The following is a 22,704-nucleotide window of genomic DNA, read 5'->3' as shown; positions in this document are numbered from 1 at the left end:
AAAAATGTCTTCCTGTTGAGGAACTACTATGAAAGTAAACTTAAAAAAAAAATATGTAGTGGGTTGATGAGTGACTTTATGAAATAAATACTTGTCTATGAGCATCTTCTTATCTTCTTGCACATTTCAAGGATGATTTTGAAATCACTTCTTGAACGTTCACAGATAAGTCATCAAATTCAGGGTGGCTGTTGGATTATTTTTTATCTGTTTTTTTTTTTTTAATTATTATAATTTCACACTGTTTTTCAGTTTTGACCACTTACATCCAACTGACTAAAATTAAGCTCTTATAATCCATAAGCATTCATAATTACATACTGCATGCAACGTTTGTAGTCAGTATAATAAGCCTTCATCTTTATTGAAGCATCTCTTGTTTCTACAGCAGTTCTTTAATCTATCTCAATAGATTTCTAGTGTACAGCTCATATAGATTTGGTTAGTGACAAGGGTTAGAGTAGTCTTGTAGAACATTTACTTGTAGCTGTGAAAAGCCCACATTCATCAGAGGATTAGGTCGATCAGATTGTACCAGGATCAATGGAAGGACTGTGTGATCCCTCTTAGGCTGTAACGTGTTCACCTTCTTGGAGAGAATTCACATACACACACATTTCTCTGTCTTAAAGCCATTTATCTCAGAATGTCAAATTGCAATAATTAACCATTATTGATCTTAAATTCAATTAACTTCATTAACACAGGTCATGATGAGGGTGCTTGTAAGGGAAAGGCTCTTGACAAGTGTCTTTTCTTATATGACATTGAATGTTCACAATTGTGGCTATAAACTATTCATATTGTGCCATAGGAACATCTTTTAAAAATGACAAGGGTTTGGTTGGTGGCTTTGAAGAGGCATTTTAATCCCCTCCCCCTCATCTTCTAGTTCTCAGGGTTTTCCAGCAAATTTTCTATTCAGGAATCAGTGAACCATTTGTTTCCAGCACATTATCTTAGTGTGGCATTATAGCAAAACCCACCTATTCAAATACCCTTCAGTTCAATAGCTAGTGCTAGATAGAGACTCATTTACAAAAGAGTATATTAGTATAGTTAGCAAATGAGTGAAATGAATATTCAGTGCTTTTTTTTTTGCTTTCCATACAAAACAAGTTGGGGCCATCTTGTAGAGGTAATCCTTGGGATATTTGCTTTCTCTAAGTCATAGGATTCATACAGCAGTCAATAGTTGTTTTTCGTAAATGAAGGCCGAATAAAAACTCTGAAAGGACACAAAGCTTTGTTGGCCCACAGTGAACTCCTTTTTTTCATGGAGAAACTTCATTATAAGTACAAGTTCACAATAGCTGAAATTGTGATTGAAATCATTTGGATTTCTACTATACCATTCATACAGTTGTATGGAGTTCATTGTAAGTAGTCACTGCAACCAAAATAGCTATTGAAACTACTGTATAAAGGGCTTCAACAGGAATTTCAAGTTTGCAAGAAAAATGAAGGCTGCAGCTCGAGATGTGTGTTAATGTTACTATGGTTAAACACAAATACAAAGCCAGTGTTCTGGTCACTGTAAAACTTGTAAGATGTGGCAGATTGTAAGATGTGGCAACCAAGGATGTGGGAAGATTATAGAAAGTAAGGTGTAAGTTTTTTTAGTCCAAAAAACTCTAAACTGTAATCAGAAGGCTCAGAGAAATGTGGATAAAGAGAAATGACAACATCAGTTTTGTTCAGAAACAGATTTCTGTGACAATTAAATGGTCATTTTGTCACTAAATTTGCTATTTCCACTCCAGTATACAAAGCATTTACTGAAAAGAGGCAGGGCAGAAGCAGAATGGTTTGATTACTGCATTCGAAGAAACTAAAGTTCCCTTAAAACATCTGTTTGCTCAGTGAAGGATTATAATAATTAAGAGCTATTAGAGCCATATTGAGAACTTTTATGCTCATGCCTGCTTATCCTGGAGTTGGCTGTGAATCTTGTATTCGTTTGGTGAATGCACTGTGTGCTTTTCAGTGATTAAAAGATGCCACCCAAATGCTGATATCAAGCAGAGGTTGTGTCACTGCATATTTTAGTACAAATTCACACAGATAATTTGGCTTGTTCTTACAAGTATGTTGATAGTGACTTTTATTAAAAATAATTTTTAAAAAATCCAATTATTTTTTATTCTTTGGGTATTCCAGTAAATATTTTTGTCTACTCGGGGAAATGGTAATTCTATGCCTAGAAAAATTCTGTGAAGAGTCCAAAACCCAGTGTCCCTCCTAAATCAAAATCAAGCATTTACTTCCTGCTGTAATATGTGCTTGCATGGAGTGGGAAATTCTAACACGTGTGTAGTACTTCACACCAAGCAACTGTCTTAGAAAGCAACACAAAACCAGTTTTGTCTCAGAGTGGATCACATTTACTTGTGATGAATAATTTATACAGAAAATGTAGATTTTTTTTTCCCTGTTACTAATGCACATAGTAGTTGTATTTGGTAAGTTTATGTGAATGTTTTCAGATTTTATGTGGGGCTGCTCATGAGCTATTTACTTCAACAGTTTGTGTCTGGCTCTTGAATCCTTCCCCTGGTGTTTTCTCCCCTCCATGGCTTGTTAGCTGACTCTCAACCCTCCGAGGGGTAGCGGGGAGCTGTGTGCCCCTGTGCGTGATGTGCGTTTGTAACGTTGGTGTTCTTGCAGGAAGGGCACCCCTTCCTCAGTAACCTGGAGGTGGGGAGGGGAGGAAGAGGAAGGTACTTCGTGAATATTGATGACCATGAAGCTACTCAAACCAAACAGCAATTGAGAATTCCCACGGGGTGTTCGCAGTTCTTGTTTCTTACTTACCTACTTGATCTAGTCTCAATAGTGCTTGTGAAAGACTGTTTTTGCAGTGACAGAGAAGGCCAAGACCTTTTTTTCTCCTTTTTCTATTTCAGCAGGATCAGACAGAAATTTCAGGCTTATGCTCATAGAGGCTGTCAAAATATCTACTCCCCCCAAGTGCAAAATACGATAGCAAGTGAGGGCCTTTTGTCCACACAGGAGCCCATCGTGTTTCCCAGCCTTTCTGCTTGCATGCTGTGATCCTGCGTTGCTGCTGGTCGTCAGCCGTGGGCATGCAGAGTGGAACATAAACTGCCCCCCAGCTTCCACGCAGCGGTATTTTTGGAAGTCAGCTGTATCGTGTATGTGTGACTGCAAATTTAGGACAACCGAAAAAAAGGTCTGTTGTTCCTGACTAGCCATATGCTTTGAGCTATTATTCCTGTTTCTCATAAGCATGGCGTTCTCTTCCAGCTGTACAATATTGACATCTGATAGCAAATTTTACATGAGGAATTCTCTTTAAAAATCCATGTGATTTAGTGCATTATACATGGGAGTAATTTGGACCGTGAATCTCTCAAAGGTTTTGTCAATCTTCAGATCCCTTCTTGTTAGAAACTTCCTGCAGATCAGCTCTCTAAGTGAGATAGATCTCAGACCGATCCTCACGCAACCCTACGTGCACTGCAGCATGATATGATCTTGTGCTGTTCTCCATGTTAGGAAGACGTGGTGTTACGTTTCACGGGTGGATAATATGAGCAGATTTTAGAAAAACCCTGCTTAGCAGGTTGAATTCAGGGAGTTCAGGCCCCAAGCAGAAATTAAGGCAGAGCATGGCTTTGGAGGAGGGAGGCATGATCCACCGTGTTACATCTCCAACGCTGCCCTGGTAGAGCAGACATTCACGGCTTACCTGGAGTCTTGCTCTGTGCTGGGAGCAGAAAGCTTTTTGGATACGAGCTGTGACAATTCCTTTCCTAATTTCAAAAACCTTTCCTATTTTTCCTGTTGTGAAAGGGAGTTTGCTGGCAGTGTGCAGATTCAGCATTTATTGGATTCTAGCAGCTTGGCTCAGTGGAGATTCTTTAACCACAGACTCTAGATTTTGCACAGTATGTGCACATGTGGGCATTTCACTGGGTATTTTATCCTTAGTAATTGTTTAAGCTGAAAACTAGCAATTATTTTCAATTACGCACATAGGTTGCACTCACATAAACATACTGTGAAGAAGCATAGGAACAAAACACAGATTTAAGCTTTCTGCTCATGCTTTGTGTAAATAACTGCGTTATATATATTAACCTACAGGAGTTGCAGGCTTCTTTACTTGTCTTCTTGTCTGGCACTGGGCAAGTCATTTTTAACTTCTTTGGATTTCCAGGTCCACAGCTATAAACTGTGGGTAAGAATGCTTCTTCCACAGGGTTGCTGTGAAGAGTAAAACAGTCATTGGAGCTTTTGAACACCAAAGTGGAATGATGGCCAATTGTGCTAAGTTGTTCCTAAGCCAGCATTTAATATAATGGCATTCTGTTTTTTCAGGTGTATATTTAATGAAGGAGATAGCATATATTCCTTTTAACAGGAATATCTCATTTAAAAAAAGACTGAATGGTATTTGGTTCCAGAAAAAAGGAATGCCTGCTTTAGCAGAATTAGTAGCAATTTTTGAATGTTTACTGTTTTTATTTGTAGGTTCCCTCTATGATACCTTTTGTATGGCAGCGTAAAGTCTGAATTGAACAGGAGACCTGAATTCTGTACCCTCCTTTAAAGTACACGAAAGGCAGGGGAGTATGGAATACAGTGACATGAGGAAGAGGTGCTTGCTTTTTACGTTAATGACGTATGAACTCAGTCCTGGTTATCATCTCTTTCCTCTGTATTCTTGTCCATGTAATTCTCAACTCTTAGCACTTAACGTTTGATCTGAACTCTCAGAAGTTGCTCCAAATGTAGTACCAGGCCAGGATGCTATATTAGAGCAGCTGGCCATCTTCCTTTGGCCTGTTTCTGAGCTCTGTGTATCAGACAGCTGCAGTATTTTCATGAAGGAACAAACACAAGTACACTTCAAAGTTTCTGGTGCCTAATGATAGCTACCTATTAAATTGGCATGCTGTGTTGCACCATCCATGCTGATTCCCAGTAACTTCATACTACAATATTACTGGCATGCAAAGTCTGCAGATGTATCAACATACAAAAAATCCAGCTAAACAAGCATGAATCACGCACACCACATCAAATTGACATGTTAAAAATTAATATTCTTGACCTTGCCAGTGGGCAGAATATTCAGAATAATCTTGGAGTAGGATCGTGCCTCGGTGCAAGGTACCAGCTACTTCAGCCGACAGGTGAGAGCAGTGCTGACCTCTCCACTTGGAAATGACATTTCTCTCCCATAATAGACAGTCCTGCCCCTATGAAACAGAACTTTTGACCTTTCTAACAAAAAAAACGTCCCTCTCAAGGTGTTGGCTGATCAGCATTGCCATGCCTGTTCGGGGGCAGTGTTGTCATGTGCCACTCTTGTAAACCGGGAGCCACTACGGCCTCCTGTTTCTGTTGCCTCACTGGGAATATACTGACATCTCTGCCACATGGTGAAGTCTTAAACATAGTTTCAGCTACATGCGAATTATCAGTCAGACTCTGTATAGAAATAACTCATGTTGTGGGTGAGATGTTTGCCTTTCTTCCTGTAAGCGGAAGGGCTGGGGAGTGGGAGTTTTCTAACAGACTGATAGAACTATTTTGTATGCCTACAGTTGCATTAGGTCTCTGATTGACTCCATCCACTGGCTGTTTTTCTCTTGCCTCTGTTCATTAATTTTGTGCATAATGTCCATTGGCACAGCCAAAGTGTCTCAGGAAAGCTGTTGACTTTCTCTTGACTTGTGTTCAGGCCATGCCCCATCTTGACTCTGAATGACCCCACAGAAACTGTAGACTCCTTGAGGTTTTTTTCATAGGTTACTTAAATTGTAAATAATAATAATAATAATAATTTCTTAGGTGACTGGAGCCTTCCTGCTCTCAGTGTCTGTCTTCTGTTCTTGAAGTATGAGTGTAAATGGATTCCCTTTTTTTTAAGGGTTTAAAAGTTTCAATATGCACTGAAAAATCAGGTGGTTTGGGAAATGATCCTTAGCATTACACGATGACTTCAAACCGTGCATAAATAAGTAATAAAGTTGGTTGCATTTTTTTAATAAAAGGCCATTTGGTTAAATCAAAATACTTCCAAGAAATTGAATGGTTTTGATGAACTTGTAGTCAAGCATTTTTTCACGTTGGAAGAATATTTGAATGTTTTGATACTTTTTCACGCAAAGAGCTTATATTCTAGTTTAAATATATGCTGGTAAGCTAATTAAAATCAAAGTCTTGGCAAAAAAACATAATTAAGACATTGCAAAAGTATAGCAATGAAATATTTGGATAGATCCAAGCCGAAATATATGGTCTCAGATGCATTTTTTCAGGAAATATGAGAAGATTTGTGCAATTAATTGGTTTTGGGAGAACAGTAAAGTATGTCTTTAATGCTAGGGTTTTGTATTTTCAAACAAACTCGAGGTGCATGTCTGACCACGTTGTGGATATTGTGTGGATGCTGCCATGGAAGGGAGGAAAGCTACGCCGCATTTTCATCTGAGTGCTACCGAGGAGCTCTCATAGACGAGGCTCGAGCCAGGGGCTGTGGTGCTGGTGGGCACCTCGGGAGGTGGCAGAGTTTGGGCCAGGAGGTCAGCGGAGCAGTGGTCGTTCCAGCTCTGAAGAAACATAATGGGCCGATGACATTTCTCCGGCTTTGTATAGTGTCTGAGGTGTCTATAGTGCCTGTGGTGTCAGTGTAGAGAGAGGTACATGAGTGTATTAGTGTATATACAATATGCACGTATATAGATCATTTTGGGTAGTGATGTATCACCATTTATTTCCACTGGCAAAGAAATGATCCATAGCTCGGTTATGAAGGTAATTTCCCCTTGTATGGAAATGAATTCCATTATACCACAGCTTACAGTTACATATTTATATCAAATGTGTTAATTTCATTTTTACCTTGCAGTTTAGTTAATAATTTTAATAAATATTAATGAGGGAACCATTCTCAACCTCTCAATAGCTGTACCTGCAATAGGTTCCAGAATCCCTTGGATATCCTCATCTCTAGAAACTGAAGGCCTCCCCACAGAACCACTGCCCATCTTTTGTCAAATATGTCACAGTGACAACATCGTCAACTTGCATGCAGTTTCCTGTGGGGTATGGTGTCCTACAAGACGTAAACTACAAACTTTTTTGGGAATGGTGACTTTTTATTCTTCTTTTACACTGGAAAAAGAAAATCAAAAATACAGAAGTACATAATTTCTTTCATTTCCATTCTTATTAACTTCTGCTGTTAGAATTGCCTTTAAAGTCTTTTTTTTCCCCTCAGACTTTGCTGTCAAGGCATTGAAGAACAGTTGTACAGATGCCCTGCTGTTTCAAACATTTACTCTACACTTGAAACATATCAAACCAAGAGTCTCTCTTTTTTATTAATAAGAAGCAAACAGCTGAGTACAGATGGACTGGAGACAGTGCTTCTTAAAGACAATCTCTCCATCAGCAGTGAATCTCAGTGAAAAGTTTTTTTGTTTTTTTTTAACCATCTCCTCCTGATTTTATTTTCCATTTTCATAGCCTCTTTGCTCTTCCCGTAGGTACTTAGCCAAAGGAGAAGTTTCTCAGCACAGCCCTCCTTGTCCTTCTGTCTGTTGCACCTAGACAGAACGCCGGTCATCTCCCTCTGAGTGAGTTGTGGTGAGGCAGGCTGGATCAGAGGTTCCCTTAGCTGCAGATGGGCTCCTTTCCTCCAGTGCCCTTAATCCCATACTCCCCTGTGGTGTGAGACTGAAGTTTGGCCTTAATCCCCTTCTGTCCCACATGCTGATAACAATTCAGTTGGGTTTTCTGAGGAGGAAGTGCATCCATTGCCTGCTGATGGACCCTCTGAGGACAAAGCCTTAGGGAGCTGTGAGCCCTTCAGCCACTGTAAACCTACCTGTAGTGGTGTGGAAACCTTTGAGAATGGCTGAGTCTGCCACTGCAGATTGGCCAAGACTTGCTGGGTTGCCTTCTGATGCTGTCCTTCAGCCCTGAAGGCACGTGGTAGGTGACCAGCCCTTGGAATAAGACGTTAGAAGCTACTGGCACAAACTGCTTAGGACCGTGTTTTAAGTCGTAGGCTGAGATGTTTCCCTGAACACCCTCATCTCTTGTATACACCTTTGGTTGAGTAAGTAGGGGGTAATGTTGTGTTTCATCCCTCCTCTCCCTTGTGCAGGGAGCAGAAGGAGTTGTTCAAACTGTAGCTTGATTAAAGTTGCAGGTTGCTGGGTTAAATTCCACGCTGTTGTTTATTCCTCATTTCCCACATATCTGGATCAAAGACTGATGTCACAACTTGGCTTCACAACTTGAGCTTAGGAAGGAGAACAGCTATGGAAGAGGCAGCTCCTGGTTAACACGCAAATATGCTTGATAGTTGGTGAAAAGGGCAAAGAAAGCATGAAAGGTAAATAGATTTACATTTAAATGAGCCGCATGCTGGAGGTTTTCCCTAATGTAAAAGTCACTCTCGAAAAAAACAGTGAATGTGACAATACAAGTGTTTCATCCAAACAAAATTCACAAGATTTCAGCGGTAAGAGAAACAAAAGTGTAAAGAAAACCACACTAATTAGGGACTTGGTTCTGTGCCCCCTGTCCACGTTGGTGAGCACTGGTCTGCAGGAGCACTTCCAGTGGCGTGCAGGGACCCAGCCCAGGGCTTTGGTATGTGCTGTGTGGGAGTGGATGGCACACGCTCGTGCTAGTACCCAGTGGACAGAAGGAGTGAAGGACAGGTACATTTATAGGGTGCTTTGGTCTTTCATCTCAGGCTGCAGGTGTGCACGAGATCATTCTAATGCAGGCAGGGTGACAATAGCCTTGGATTTTCTTTACCTCTTAAAGAGGGAGTCTTCAGTTTCACATGAGGCAAAGGAATGAGAGTAGTAAAAGAAAAATTGTTTCGACAAGGTGGAAAAGAAAAAGGGTACATTTGCTTCCAAATCATAGGTTCATGCTGTCATTTCTTCCTTCCATCCTTCTTCATTCTTATCACTAAGATCTTTGGCATGGTTCAGATGGAGGTAGTTGGTTGTCAATTGTTTACAAGTTACTAGTAATTATTTATTTTTTTTTAGCTCTAGAGAGTAATTATTTACATTTTTTTAGCTCTAGAGAGCTCTGGTCTGCTTTGCTGAAGATTTTGCTGAAGATTTTGGTAGAGTTTAGAAACGTGATGTCACAAATAAGATGAAAAGCAATCTGTACCATCTATAAGAGAATGAAATTATTGAATGAAATCCATCTCATTAGATGATAAATTCATTATAGTGGCTTCATTGCATGTATTTGTGTGGTAGGCACTGATCCTGACTACAGATTGCCAGCATGACTGTAGCATACGTAAAAAAAGGATTGTTTAATTCTTTCAAAATATTCTGAAAAAGCATAAAATAGAGTAAAAGAGAGACGTTCTATTTCATGAGAGCACATATATGTTTTTAAAGATGTTATCAGCATCTTCAAAACATCTTATAATAATTTAAAGTTTTTAACTTAATTCTTTCAAACTACACTCTTCCAAATGTTAAAAATAGGAGTCTTGCTGCATGAATTTTCTGTGTTGAAATTACCTGAGCTTAAATCATATAATCACAATTACCTGTTACTCTTGTGTTATGTTTGTGCCTTCAAAGGTTTAGCTGGTATTCTGTAGATCAGATTATAACTTTCCATGCTTGGAGGAAGATTTGCTACCATTCATCCATGTGAGAAATAGTAGTGAATATTTTGTATTTCCTAACAGAATGAAGAAATACTCCTTATGAAACTAAAAGCCTGATTACATTGTTGCTTTAACAGTTGTTTATGTCTTTTTTTGGTTTTCTGACAACATGTAAACATATTTTCACTGAAATAAGTTTGCAAGGTTCAATACTGTATACGTGATATCTACTATAGTATTCTCCTACACTTTTCTTTCTCGGGATATTAATCATTATCTTCATAGCACTATTGCCTGAATAAACAAGCTGTAGATTATTTAATGTGTTTACAATACAGATACCCATACATTCCAGATGTGTTGCAGAGAAGAAGGTCAAAAGTCAAGTGTCCTCAACCATACAGTCTACTGGAAACATGTTTTTTTTCAAAGTTTATAATTATATTTGTGATAGATTGCAAGCACATTTTAAATTCCACTTAATTCAGAACAGTCATGATCTATTTTGCTTTCTTAGCTGTAAATTAATGCACTATATAGAAATAGATTATTTTGATCAATTAATGATCCCTCTCCTAATGTTACTGTAGTTTCCCTTCCTGAAGGAATAATTTAGGTAGACTTAATATATGTAGAATACGTGCACAGAAGCTCTGTGGAAAAAAATAATGTGTTTACTGTCATTTCTCAACTATCCTATTCAGGAAGAGTATCTTAAATTTACGTCACCAGTTGCATTACTTGAGGAGGAAAAAACAGACAGGATCCCTGTTGGGTGTCTATGTAGCTTATGCTGAGTAAATATTGACAAAGTAGTCTAAAGAGCAAACACTTTGACATTTGTAAGGTCCACTGGAAGGTCTTGTATATATTTATACAGCAAGAATGAGTACAGCATACCAATTTTCTTGAACTAGCTCCTGACATAATTCTGCATGGGCTTTCTTGTTGAGAAAGGTATGCTTAAATGGGAATGGGTCATTTGTTACACCCATAATGAATATCCTCGAATTGCTGTTAGTGAGTTGTTTCAGAAGGTTGTGTCACCTGCTTTTACTGTCTCCTCCTCTGAAATATGATAACTGCTAATAATGATAACTTCTTGAAAATCTCATTTTTTAATTATTGCAACTGGGGAATTTTATTTTTTATTTTTTACTTTGTAGGAATTTTTGATGTTTGTTGTACTCTATATTTATTAAAGATTGAGTCTCAAAACTGTAATGAGCAAAAAATGCTTGCTTAATTTAAATTGTGAATCTGTCTGTTAAGAAATGCATTAGGGGTAGGAGAAGCATAAGACATATTAATTGACAGACAGGAACTGCTGTCTCTGAGGTTGATACAAGTAATTTATTACTTTAGAAATGAATGCCACCTCCAGAATGTGCTTCATTAATTTCAAATTTAGTTTTAATTTCAAGCTGTTGCCCCTTGAGAAGAATAAGGTGGCAAATTATGTTTGAAGAGCAGATTTTTTTCTTGCTCAGAAGAAACACTAAATTTTAACCATTTAATTTTGCAAATAAGTGCAGTTCTTTGGCTGAAACACGAGTGAAAGTATGATCAGCAGAAACTAACTTATATTTTCTTCTCTTCATAATAGCCTATGTTTCAGACGAACTAAAAGCAGCAGCATTGGTGGAAGAAGATGTGGAACCTGATGAAAACACAGTTGATGGGGAGCCTTCAGCAAAATATATGTGTCCAGAAAAAGACTTCAGTAAGAACTGCCAAAGCTACCAAAATTCTCCAGCTGCTGAATTTTCTAGCCATGAAATGGACAGTGAGTCACACATCAGTGAGACAAGTGACCGCATGGCAGACTTTGAGAGCAGTTCTATTAAAAATGAAGAAGAGAACAAGGAGGTTTCAATACCACTCGAAGACTCTACTGTATCTGATAGTTTAGAACAAATGAAAGCTGTATATAATAACTTTCTCTCCAATTCCTACTGGTCCAATCTCAATTTGAATATTCACCAGCCAATTTCAGAAAAAAACAACGGTAGCAGCAGCAGTAGCAGCAGCAGCAGCAGTAGTTGTGGAAGTGGCAGCTTTGACTGGCACCAGACTGCTATGGCTAAAACACTGCAGCAAGTTTCTCAGAGCAGAATTCTTCCTGAACCGAGCCTTTTTAGTACAGTTCAATTGTACAGACAAAGCAGTAAGCTTTATGGCTCTATATTTACTGGAGCCAGTAAATTCCGCTGTAAAGACTGCAGTGCTGCCTATGATACTTTAGTAGAATTAACAGTGCACATGAATGAAACGGGACATTATCGAGATGACAACCATGAAACTGATAACAATAACCCTAAAAGATGGTCCAAACCTCGTAAACGCTCATTGCTTGAAATGGAAGGGAAAGAAGATGCCCAGAAAGTATTAAAGTGTATGTACTGTGGTCATTCATTTGAATCTCTTCAGGATTTGAGTGTTCATATGATCAAAACAAAACACTACCAAAAAGTGCCTCTGAAGGAACCTGTTACACCTGTAGCAGCAAAAATTATCCCAGCTACTAGAAAGAAAGCATCACTAGAGCTTGAACTTCCAAGTTCACCAGATTCCACAGGTGGGACACCAAAAGCAACAATCTTGGATACCAATGATGCACTTCAAAAGAATTCCAATCCCTACATTACACCAAATAATCGCTATGGTCACCAGAACGGTGCAAGCTATGCCTGGCACTTTGAGGCAAGGAAATCTCAAATTCTGAAGTGCATGGAATGTGGAAGTTCGCATGACACTCTGCAGGAACTCACTGCTCACATGATGGTGACAGGACATTTTATTAAAGTCACTAACTCTGCCATGAAAAAAGGGAAGCCAATTATAGAAGCTCCAGCAACACCTACAATAACGTCTTTAGTAGATGAGAAAGTCCAGTCTGTGCCACTAGCTGCCACCACTTTTACATCTCCTTCCAATACGCCGTCTAGTGTTTCCCCTAAATTAAATGTTGAAATAAAAAAAGAAGTAGATAAAGAAAGAAACATTGCTGATGACAAAATGAAGGACAAAGAAAAGTCAAGTGAAGATGAGGAGAAATACGATATTTCTTCAAAGTACCATTACTTGACTGAAAATGACCTAGAAGAAAGCCCTAAAGGGGGACTAGATATATTGAAATCTTTAGAAAACACAGTTACATCAGCTATAAATAAAGCCCAGAATGGCACACCAAGCTGGGGTGGCTACCCCAGCATTCATGCTGCCTATCAGCTGCCAAATATGATGAAGCTATCATTGGGTTCATCTGGCAAGAGTACACCATTAAAACCTATGTTTGGAAACAATGAACTAGTATCGCCATCTAAAAACCAGCCTTTGGTGTCTCCACCAAGCAGCCAGACCTCACCTGTGCCAAAAACAAACTTTCATGCCATGGAAGAATTGGTAAAGAAAGTCACTGAGAAGGTGGCTAAAGTGGAGGAGAAAATGAAAGAGCCTGAAGGAAAGCTTTCTCCAATGAAGCGTGCAACACCTTCACCATGCAGTAGTGAAGTCAGTGAACCCCTTAAAATGGATGCCTCCAATGATGGTGGTTTTAAAAGCCAGCAGAACAGCCCAGTCCCTCAGAGAGATGGCTGCAAGGACAGTCCAACTGTAGAACCTGCGGAAAATGGGAAAGAACCCGTTAAGTCAATTGTAAGTTCTTTAAGTAGCAGCACAGCTATCATTACTGATCACCCTCCTGAACAGCCATTTGTAAATCCGTTAAGTGCGCTGCAGTCTGTCATGAATATTCACCTTGGGAAGGCAGCAAAGCCATCTTTGCCCGCTTTGGACCCAATGACCATGCTTTTTAAAATGAGCAATAGTTTGGCAGAAAAGGCTGCAGTGGCCACCCCACCTCTACAGTCCAAAAAAACAGACCACTTAGACCGTTATTTTTATCATGTCAACAATGACCAACCCATAGATTTGACGAAAGGCAAGAGTGACAAAAGCTGCTCTTTGGGTTCAGCGCTTTTGTCATCCACATCGACATCTTCTGCATCTTCTTCATCTACAGTGACAACAGCAAAGACATCTGCAGTCGTGTCATTCATGTCAAACTCGCCGCTACGCGAGAATGCCTTGTCAGATATATCTGATATGCTGAAGAACCTGACAGAAAGTCACACATCAAAATCTTCCACACCTTCCAGCATATCTGAGAAATCTGACATTGATGGTACCACAATAGAGGAACCAGAAGAGAGTACACCAGCTCAGAAAAGGAAGGGACGTCAGTCTAACTGGAACCCTCAGCACTTGCTCATCTTGCAGGCCCAGTTTGCAGCTAGTTTACGGCAGACTTCAGAGGGTAAATACATCATGTCAGACTTGAGCCCTCAAGAAAGAATGCACATTTCCAGGTTTACAGGACTTTCAATGACCACAATTAGCCACTGGCTAGCCAATGTGAAATACCAGCTCCGAAGGACGGGGGGAACTAAGTTCCTTAAAAATTTGGACACTGGACATCCAGTGTTCTTTTGTAATGACTGCGCGTCACAGATCAGAACTCCTTCAACTTATATCAGTCATCTTGAATCACATCTGGGTTTCAGGTTAAGAGACTTGTCCAAACTGTCCAGTGAACAGATTAACAATCAGATAGCACAAGCAAAGTCACCGTCTGAAAAGCTGGTGACATCCTCTCCAGAGGAAGATATTGGAACTTCTTACCAGTGCAAACTTTGTAACAGGACTTTTGCAAGCAAGCACGCTGTTAAACTTCATCTTAGTAAAACACATGGGAAGTCACCAGAGGATCATCTTCTGTATGTTTCAGAGTTAGAGAAGCAGTAGCATTTGGTTTTGATTAGAATAACTGTAATTTGCTTTGAGGAAAACTGTCAAAGACGCCTTAAAGCTACTGTTTAGTTCTTGGCACATGTTCTTATTTTAACTCCAGAGTCGCTCTGGGCTGAACTGTTTTGTATAACTGTACAGTGTTTAAATAGAGGTGCATAATCAGCTGTTGTTACTGGTAAAATATGAAGGTTAAAATGCAGTGGTAAGTGTTGGAACTTTGTGTAAATTGGATTTAGTTGCTGTGCATCCCTCTGATGCATCAAGCTGCATGCATTAACAGACAGTTTAATTAAGCATTTATAACTAATTCTGGTGCACTTTTTTCATGTGACCTAAGTGTGCTGGTATTTCTCACCCTATAATCTTTAGCCCTCTGAGTACTTTGAAGCACTTTTGCATTAATTTGGCAAAAATGTATGGATATGTTTGTTGTTGTTGTTTTTTTTGATTTTTTTTTTTTTTAAAAAAAAAAAAACACCTTACCAGCTTAGTTCTGATTATTAATATGAACCTCCATTTATGCAAAGGTGTCTCACACCTTAAAATTTAAAAATATAATTTTCACATTGAAACATAGGTGTATATATTGTATAGATTTCAAAATCTCTTATGAAAAATGTGATTGTGGTTAATGCCATTTTCTTTTTCTTCAGCATTTTTAGCAACAGTGTTTTTTGTACCTGGTAAGCCCCAGGTATGAACTGTACTTATATATAGTGTACATTTCATTTTTTAGATCTAACAGTTCTTCTTTTAACATCCAAACATTGTAAATTATATGATGAGAGATACGGCAGATAGCATTTATAAAGTATTCAGAAACATTATTCTTAAAGTATGTTTTGTTTTGTTTTGCTATACAGTACATCTATATTAATAGAGGTTCATGTTTAAATTATACATATTTATTAGTGTTGCTATCATTTGTTTGTTTTTTGTTTTTTTTAAAAACTGTCTGAAGAAACAGAAGCCACGGACTGCATTCCTGGCATGCATTATAACTGTTTTGCACAACATGACTTTTAAAGGTATTTATTAGTAAAAAAATAAAATAAGAGAAAATTCAAAACAAACTCAGTGCTCAAAGGGTTAAATCTATTTGAAAACTTGTACTGTATTTCCTAAACATTGATAAAGCCTTTAAAATGTTTGTACTGTAGTACTTTGCTTAAAAGTTATGAGGCATTCTGTGATATAACCTCTTTTACTTATTTATAAGCGCTCTTGGTTGTTATTTCCTATTGTAGAATGCCTTTTTATTTCAACTGGTAACTTTCTGTTTTGTTCTGCCTAATTATTCTCCCAAGATTCCATACTGCAGCTTTATCTTTAGGCATATGAAAGGTAACCCGTGGTTACCAGCACACTAAGTGATTCTGTTCGTCTCCATTTTTGGCAGTTAATTTGCAGAAGTAACTGACAGCTGACACCATATGAGAATCTATGTATAAAATATTGGCATGTAAACAGCACAGACACTGTAATGCACTCTGTGCCCTGTTTTGTTGTTGACAATGAAGCACCATTATATGACTCTTCATATAACCTTTTTTTCTACAGCAGCATTAAAATTGTCTTTTTGCTATAATTTTGTGTTGCGTTCACAATTATGTCTGAAATGTGCTACGACTAATGAGCACATTAAAATTAAATTGTATGCTATCTGTTTATGACTGAAGCTTGAGTAGGTTTCTTCATCTGCCAGGTGCTGGCAGTCAAAAGCTGCACATAAATCACTGGAGTTTTAGTGAACTTTAGCGTTTAAAGAGCAGGGTAGCACTTATTCAAAGGCTGCATTAACAATCCCCCCCCGCCCCCCTCCCCCCCCCCCCCCCCCCGAACAGATAAATGAGCGTTATAACTCCTTTTTAAGCATCAGGTAAGGCTGGCTGTGAAGACAGGGTTTAGAAGCAACGTGTGGCAAAGCAAATAGGTGTTTTGCTGTGCTGCGTATGCAGCACCAGTGGGATGCCGATACTTGCACGCCTTCCCCAAACCTATTGAGCAGTCCACAAGTGGCACCGCTGGGTGATGCACAGGTTAGAGCAGCCCTTTCCGCCACCGAGCACTTCGGAGTGACAGGAGTAGGCACCTGCAACTGACGACTTAAACTTTGTGGTTGTGAAGTGAATCCTCTGATGGCCCTCTCCTGCTGTACAACACACAGAGCAGATAGCAAGGGAGGGAAGGAAGGTGAATAAACACAGGCCAAACAAACGCAAACAAGCAAGAGCATTTATATGATAATGACAGACTTCTGGTGTTGACAGGTCACCCCATCAAAACCACTGAAAACAATTTACATCTCCAAAGTACCTATATTACTATGCATGTAAATAATGTCTTTTGCCAGTCAGGTGAACTTGGAGTCTAGAAATGGTTACAGGGGAACCAAAACCACCATTACAGCACTTAAGAATCATGTTTCAAGTAATAACTACCATCCGAATGTCAAATGTACAGTTTGCTTTCTTTTTTTTTTTTTAAATACTGTCTTCCAATAAGCAACTAATTCAATCTGCTTTGTGCTTTTTCTTCCCTTCTTCCTCTCTAATTGTGAAAGCCAGTGCCACATCTTCACAAGTGTAACTGTGTTCTGCGCGTTCTGCAGCAAATACTGCTAAACAGACCGAATGAATGGGATTAATGATTAGCTCTGTTTTTTTTTCCATCTCTTTTGGCTCACAGTTGTATCTGATTTTAAGGTCATTTGTATGTCAATGTTTATGGCCTCAGCTCAAATTCCAGCAATAAAATTGCAGGGTGCAGTTTTGCTGGTCGCCTGCCTTGTCCCAGGAGTGCCCCTCAGGTACTGAGGAGAGGCAACCTGGCCAGCCAAAGTCTTCTATGAAGCCTCCCTGGTGGCCCTCTGCATTTTTTGCAAATCAATGATCTAAATCTAAATGTGGCCAGACTTCTTACATCTACAGCAGAGAATTCCTCCTCTGAAAATTAGAGCGGCTTAAATATAGTGTTTGGTTGCAAAACAGAAATTCACACATAAGGAAACTGACAGATTATTGCATATATTGTCAATCAATTTATTTTTAAGATGCATCATTGACTTGTAATGCTAAAAGCTCCACATGCAATACTGTTATCTAGGACTTGGGAGGGAGTAAAAGCAGGAGACTACAGTCTTGCGTGGTGTTCCTTATTCTTAAAAAATAGACAAGGAATTGATGACTGCAAACACCAAATACTGCTGATGCAGCATCATCCAGTCTGATAAAAGTCACTTCCAGGGCCTGACTCTCTGGGTCAGAATGTGCATTGAGGAGATGCAGCAGGTGAAAATTCAGGGAGCAGCCATGTCCATTAATGTGCAACAGAAATGACTTATTTTAAAATGTATTTTTAAAACATGCTTGGAACTTTGCAAATGAATGGCTAGTCAGGAGCTGCATATACCAAATATATTAAAATAAAGTTCAGCTTGCATTTCTGAACCTCCAGGACTGGCATACCAATGTGATTTCACATTATAAAGAATCTAGAGAATCAATGAACTAGAATAATGTCCTTTTTATCCATACACTGATATGTATATTGGCATGGTAACTATTAGTGCTAACCAAATCACCAACCTAGCTATGTTATTTTTTTTCCTACTAAACATAAATTTATAAATGCAGGATTGTAAAATTTGCATTTGAATTCCAACTTTTGCTTTGCATTTGATATTTTATTTAGAAAGATACAGACTGCGAGAGAAAACAAAATACCTCAAGAAAGAGTTTAAAAATGAAATTGTGATGGGTGGTAAGAGCTTTAAATCACAGGTGTGTAAAGGTGACCCTGGTCTAACCCCACCCAAGTAGTGGCTTGTTGCAGCATACTGTATATCTTCCAGCCATCACATTTACGCAGTATCTTAAAATAACATTTGTGATAAATGTGCAATTTAACTAATTTATGGTGCTATGATGTGCTCAGGGCTACATGCAAGATGAAAATCTTAAATGGAGCTTGAACAGCTCACTTCACAACAAGAAATCAATATGCCAGATCTTAGAGAGCTGTTCGCTGAAGTCAACATTTAGCAAAAAAAAAAAAAGCTAAAAAAAAAAAAACAACGGAATGTATCTTAAAGTTTTAGCAAGAAATCTGTAATTAACTGAAATATGACTTGTAAGTTAGTGTAAGGGAATTTTTGAAACCTACTTCTTTCTAGAAACTTGATTATATTTTATTTTTGTATTGAAACTATATTGTTTTAATTATGCAGTTGCTTTCATGGTAAACACTGTTTGTGATTTTTTTTTTTTTTTATCTAAGCCAAGGCAGATTAGTGTTATCAGTATGGGAATTATCTGTTGCATTTTAATGTGGCTATGTATCTTGGTATATAAAGCTAGACACAGATATGACTCTGCATTTTATGACAGCAAAAATTTTGGCTATACTCTGAGATTTAAAAAAAGTACTGGCATGTGTAGAAGAGAAGAACCTTTAATTTTGCAAGTTCTTTTTTCAGCTGCAACAGAAAAAGAAGTAACTGTGGTGCAAGTGATGACAGAGACAACTGGCAATAAAGCTAAATTTAATAAATTTTATATTTTAAAATATGCCTCCAGAGAGCCTTATATATTTCTTAGAAAAATATCAAATTATTGCAATTATTTTTGCCTACTTTGTTCAGGTAACTTTTTATTATAACAATATGTTGGAGCTTTGCTAGCTACTCAGTTACCCACACTGCTCAACAGAGCTGAATACAGGAAATGGTCATAAAATGAGAATTTATCTTGCGAAGTAGACAAAAGAGTTCCAAAGTTACAGAACGTGTAAAGAGTTGCTGAATTGTGTGAACTAACCATGTATACTTGACTGGGTGGTTATAGTGGAAACACTGTGTAACTCCCTTGGGTATTACTAATAAATCCATATGCTCTCCAGCTAAAAGGCCCCAGTAAATTCTCTTCTGGGACTTGGTGCCAGGATGTGCCTTCCAGCCCTTGGTTGACCTGCTGTAGGTAAACGAGAGACCAAGAAATAATTACCGACTGCTATCTCTGAATATGAAAGCAGTTCTGTTGTTCAGGGTGTGGTAGCAGTGAATTTAGTTGAGTTTTCACTAATTATCCTGTAATAATGTAAAGCTCATATATGTTCATGTCTATAATACTGCAGCCCTCATTGAAGAATATTTGCATAAGGAGTCTTTTTTTTTTTTTTTCTTTTTACCAGTGAAGGAAGAAAGAATCAGGGTCATTTATGAGAGGGAGCAGAATTATGTATTAACGCATCATTATATATGTCAGAAAGCTTTGGAATAATCAGCGAGGTTACAATCTGTTTTCAGAACTTGGTTTGGGGCAATAATTTTAACTGAATGTTCAGCATGAAAAAGATGACTAAGTTTTACTAATACTTAGCTTTATGATACTTAGTTTAGGGGCTGTATTCATTATCTAGTAGACAGACAAATGTGGTGGTAAATAAACTCATTTTTTTACATGCAGATCTACAGGTCTTTATACTTAGTATCCTGCTTACATGTTAAGGTAGCTGTTTGCTTTTCAGCAGTACGTTATGATATTTAGGTGGGACACATTAACTTACTCAGCAGCTGTTGCTTGATTCACTTCACCATATTTATAGCTTGAAACACGCTTCTGGTTAAATCATCTTTTAAGAGAATTAAAATCTGATGCACATTTGGGGGTGCATGGCTATGTCCAGACCATTCACCAACCTCACGTATATAACCTTTACTGAAAAATTACACAGCTGCAAATCATTCTATATACCAAGGTGTAGGAGTGTTTAAAAAGTAAAATTAAAAATTACCACTCAGGCCAGACGTTTCTCTGTATCATGGTTTTAAAGTTGTTAGCCTTCACAACGAAATGAAAAGGTAGTCCCAGAGCAAGCAAAGAGAAGTAAGAAAGGGCAGTAGCAGTCATGCCCCCATCTCCCAGCCCTGGGGGAACAGTGGGGCTGGTCAGACCTAGCGGGGGCTCCTGCCGCAGCCAGGCTGCTGTGGTGTGGGTGCCCCTCGCTTCTCGTGCTGGGCTTTCCCCGTGTCGCACAAGGGCACGGATATGTGCTTCTCCCCCGGTGCACTGGCAAAGTGGGCTTGGTAACAAAGAGTGAGCTAATTTCCTTATTTCTTACCTCTTGATGCCTGAATTAAGGACTTTGGTTGCAAGGGAAATGAATTTCAAATGATTTGGCACTGTAGAAAAGCCTGCATTAGACCTGTCAGCTCTGTTCCACTCCCTGTGGAGAAGACAGTGTCCATCTTTTTTTTTTTTTTTTCTTTTTAATATCAAAAATATAAATGGAGGGAAGGTGATTTTTAAACTTTAGTATAAATTAACAGTGAAAAATACTTCTTTATTAATCTTCAACTTATCACATTCATTCTTGCATGGTAGGAAACGGGGGACATGTTTATAGCCATCATAATTGTGAGTTAGTGACCTTTCTAGCCAAGTGAAATGAAATTACTTGAAAATGGAATTCTTTCTAATTGGCGCATATGTAGGTGGTGGGGAAAGGAACAGGATTTGTTAATGCGTGCATGCATATAAAGCCTGCAAGGAACTGTGAGGAAAGCCTGAAGTCTGTGCTCAGCTGTAAACCTGTGCAGAGGGAGAATGAGGTAGGTGTGTGTGTCAGGAAGCGCAGTTGTATTCTCGGCTCCTTTTTTTCTCAACTGGAGGTACAGTCACTGCAGTTACGCCTCAATGACCATGAAACCGAGTCGGCAGAAGCTGAAGGACTCCGCTCCTGAAAGCCTCATCAGGACTTGTCATCGCTCTAATGAATATCATTTAAATTGCTTTGTATATTGGTGGAGTTTGGATGTCGATTTAATTTGTGCATGTGTTTGAGTTCTTCTGCTTGGCTAGGCTAACAGAGAGCAACAGCCTAATGAAAAGTGAGTTGGTGACAGCATGATGAGCCCCAACCCAATCAAATGTGTTTGAAGGCCTGTTTTGACAGGGCTCTTAAAAGTAGATCTAGGAAAGAGGAGTAGTGCTTTAGTTCAGTGCAATTGTTTCAGACTAAGATTACTGCTTTTTGTCCCTCTCAATGGTTGAAAATTTTCTGTGTGTCCTCTGGCTAGTGATAAAACATGGATTCATCATAGGGTTGTGTTTGGAGGAGCCCAGGAGAATGGACTCCCCACATCAAATATCTCTGGAAATTACTGGAGTTAAAACTCCACTTCAGAAACTCATTATGGGGGTATACCAGCAACTGGGAAGCAAGAAATGGCCTAAGCAGGTTGTGTCTCCATCTCTAATGCTGTGTTGCGCTGGGCCCACAGAAGGAACAGCAGCAGATTAACTCTGGAGGGCAGGGGCTGGTTGGTCAGGGCCAGCCACGGACTTCTCTGCATTAATTCCTATTTCCTGTGACAGGAAGTTGAGCATGCGATGCCCAGAGCTGCAGAGAAGGGCAGAGCAGACAGAGGAATTCCTCACAACACCTTTCAGTGCTGTCCGGGTGGTGGAGACGAGGAAAACAGGCCGGCAGTGGGAGGGCTGCCCAGGTCTGCTCTCCTGAAGGCCGCACGGTGCCAGGCCGTGAGCCTGGCTGGCAGCAGGAGGGCTGCCCAGGTCCTGCTCTCCTAAAGGCCACACAGTGCTGGGCCAGGAGCCTAGCCAGCATGAGCAAGGCTCATGCTCTGCATGGCCAGGAAGCCTTCTCGTCTGCCTGGCAGGGCTGGGACGCTGCCCTCGGCCTCAAGGCCTCATGCCTGCCCCAGGGCTGTGGCCACGGTATGGGCATGGCCTGCCTCAGGACTGCTAGATGGGCAAAATGGCCACATCGACCTGATAAATTAAACCATCTTCCAATCTCTGATAAAACGTTCACTTTTTCCCTCTGATATGTGCATTTGGAAGATAGAAAAATGTGTTCACGATTTCTATTTGCCACCGTGAAGACAAATCCATTTTTGAAATAGAGTGTCTGTCAGAAAGGGGAAGCACAGAGCGGCACCCCTCCGTCGGCTCTGAAGACTACAGAGCACTGCTACGTGGTGTCCAGTACTTCACGGTGCTTCAAAATGGACACCAAGACCATAACCACCAAAAGAAAAAAATAATGCAATTTTTTATTTTATAGTAAAACCCAACAACAACCAAAAGAAAGGATTGCAGGAGGGAAATTGGATTACATGAAAAATCTGCAGTCTGGATACTCGTATCTAAGAGATGATTAATATATCAGATAAATCGTTCAGCAATGGTTCATGCAAACAGACCCTCTATAATTCTGCCAAAGTCAGGGAGATC

General features: G+C 39.3%; 1 protein-coding gene across 6 annotated transcripts in view; it reads left to right on the top strand.

Moving 5' to 3' along the window:
- TSHZ3 (teashirt zinc finger homeobox 3) overlaps positions 1–18,525 on the top strand; it is a 67,575-nt gene extending 49,050 nt beyond the window's left edge. For 5 of the 6 annotated variants that reach the window (XM_080552282.1, XM_080552281.1, XM_080552278.1 and 2 more), the window contains exon 2: positions 11,244–18,525. In XM_080552282.1, coding sequence (XP_080408408.1) covers positions 11,339–14,443 — 3,105 coding nt within the window. In that variant the 5' untranslated portion in view covers positions 11,244–11,338 and the 3' untranslated portion in view covers positions 14,444–18,525. Of the gene's footprint in view, positions 3,194–11,243 lie in introns of all 6 variants that reach the window. The other variant, XM_080552283.1, reaches the window with a different exon arrangement.
- The last annotated feature ends 4,179 nt before the right edge of the window (positions 18,526–22,704 follow it).

The sequence above is a fragment of the Anser brachyrhynchus genome, assembly GCF_964034855.1.
Source record: "Anser brachyrhynchus genome assembly, chromosome: 12".
Taxonomy (NCBI): domain Eukaryota; kingdom Metazoa; phylum Chordata; class Aves; order Anseriformes; family Anatidae; genus Anser; species Anser brachyrhynchus.
Note: the sequence above shows the minus strand (reverse complement) of the source record. Positions and strands in the feature narration are given on the sequence as shown.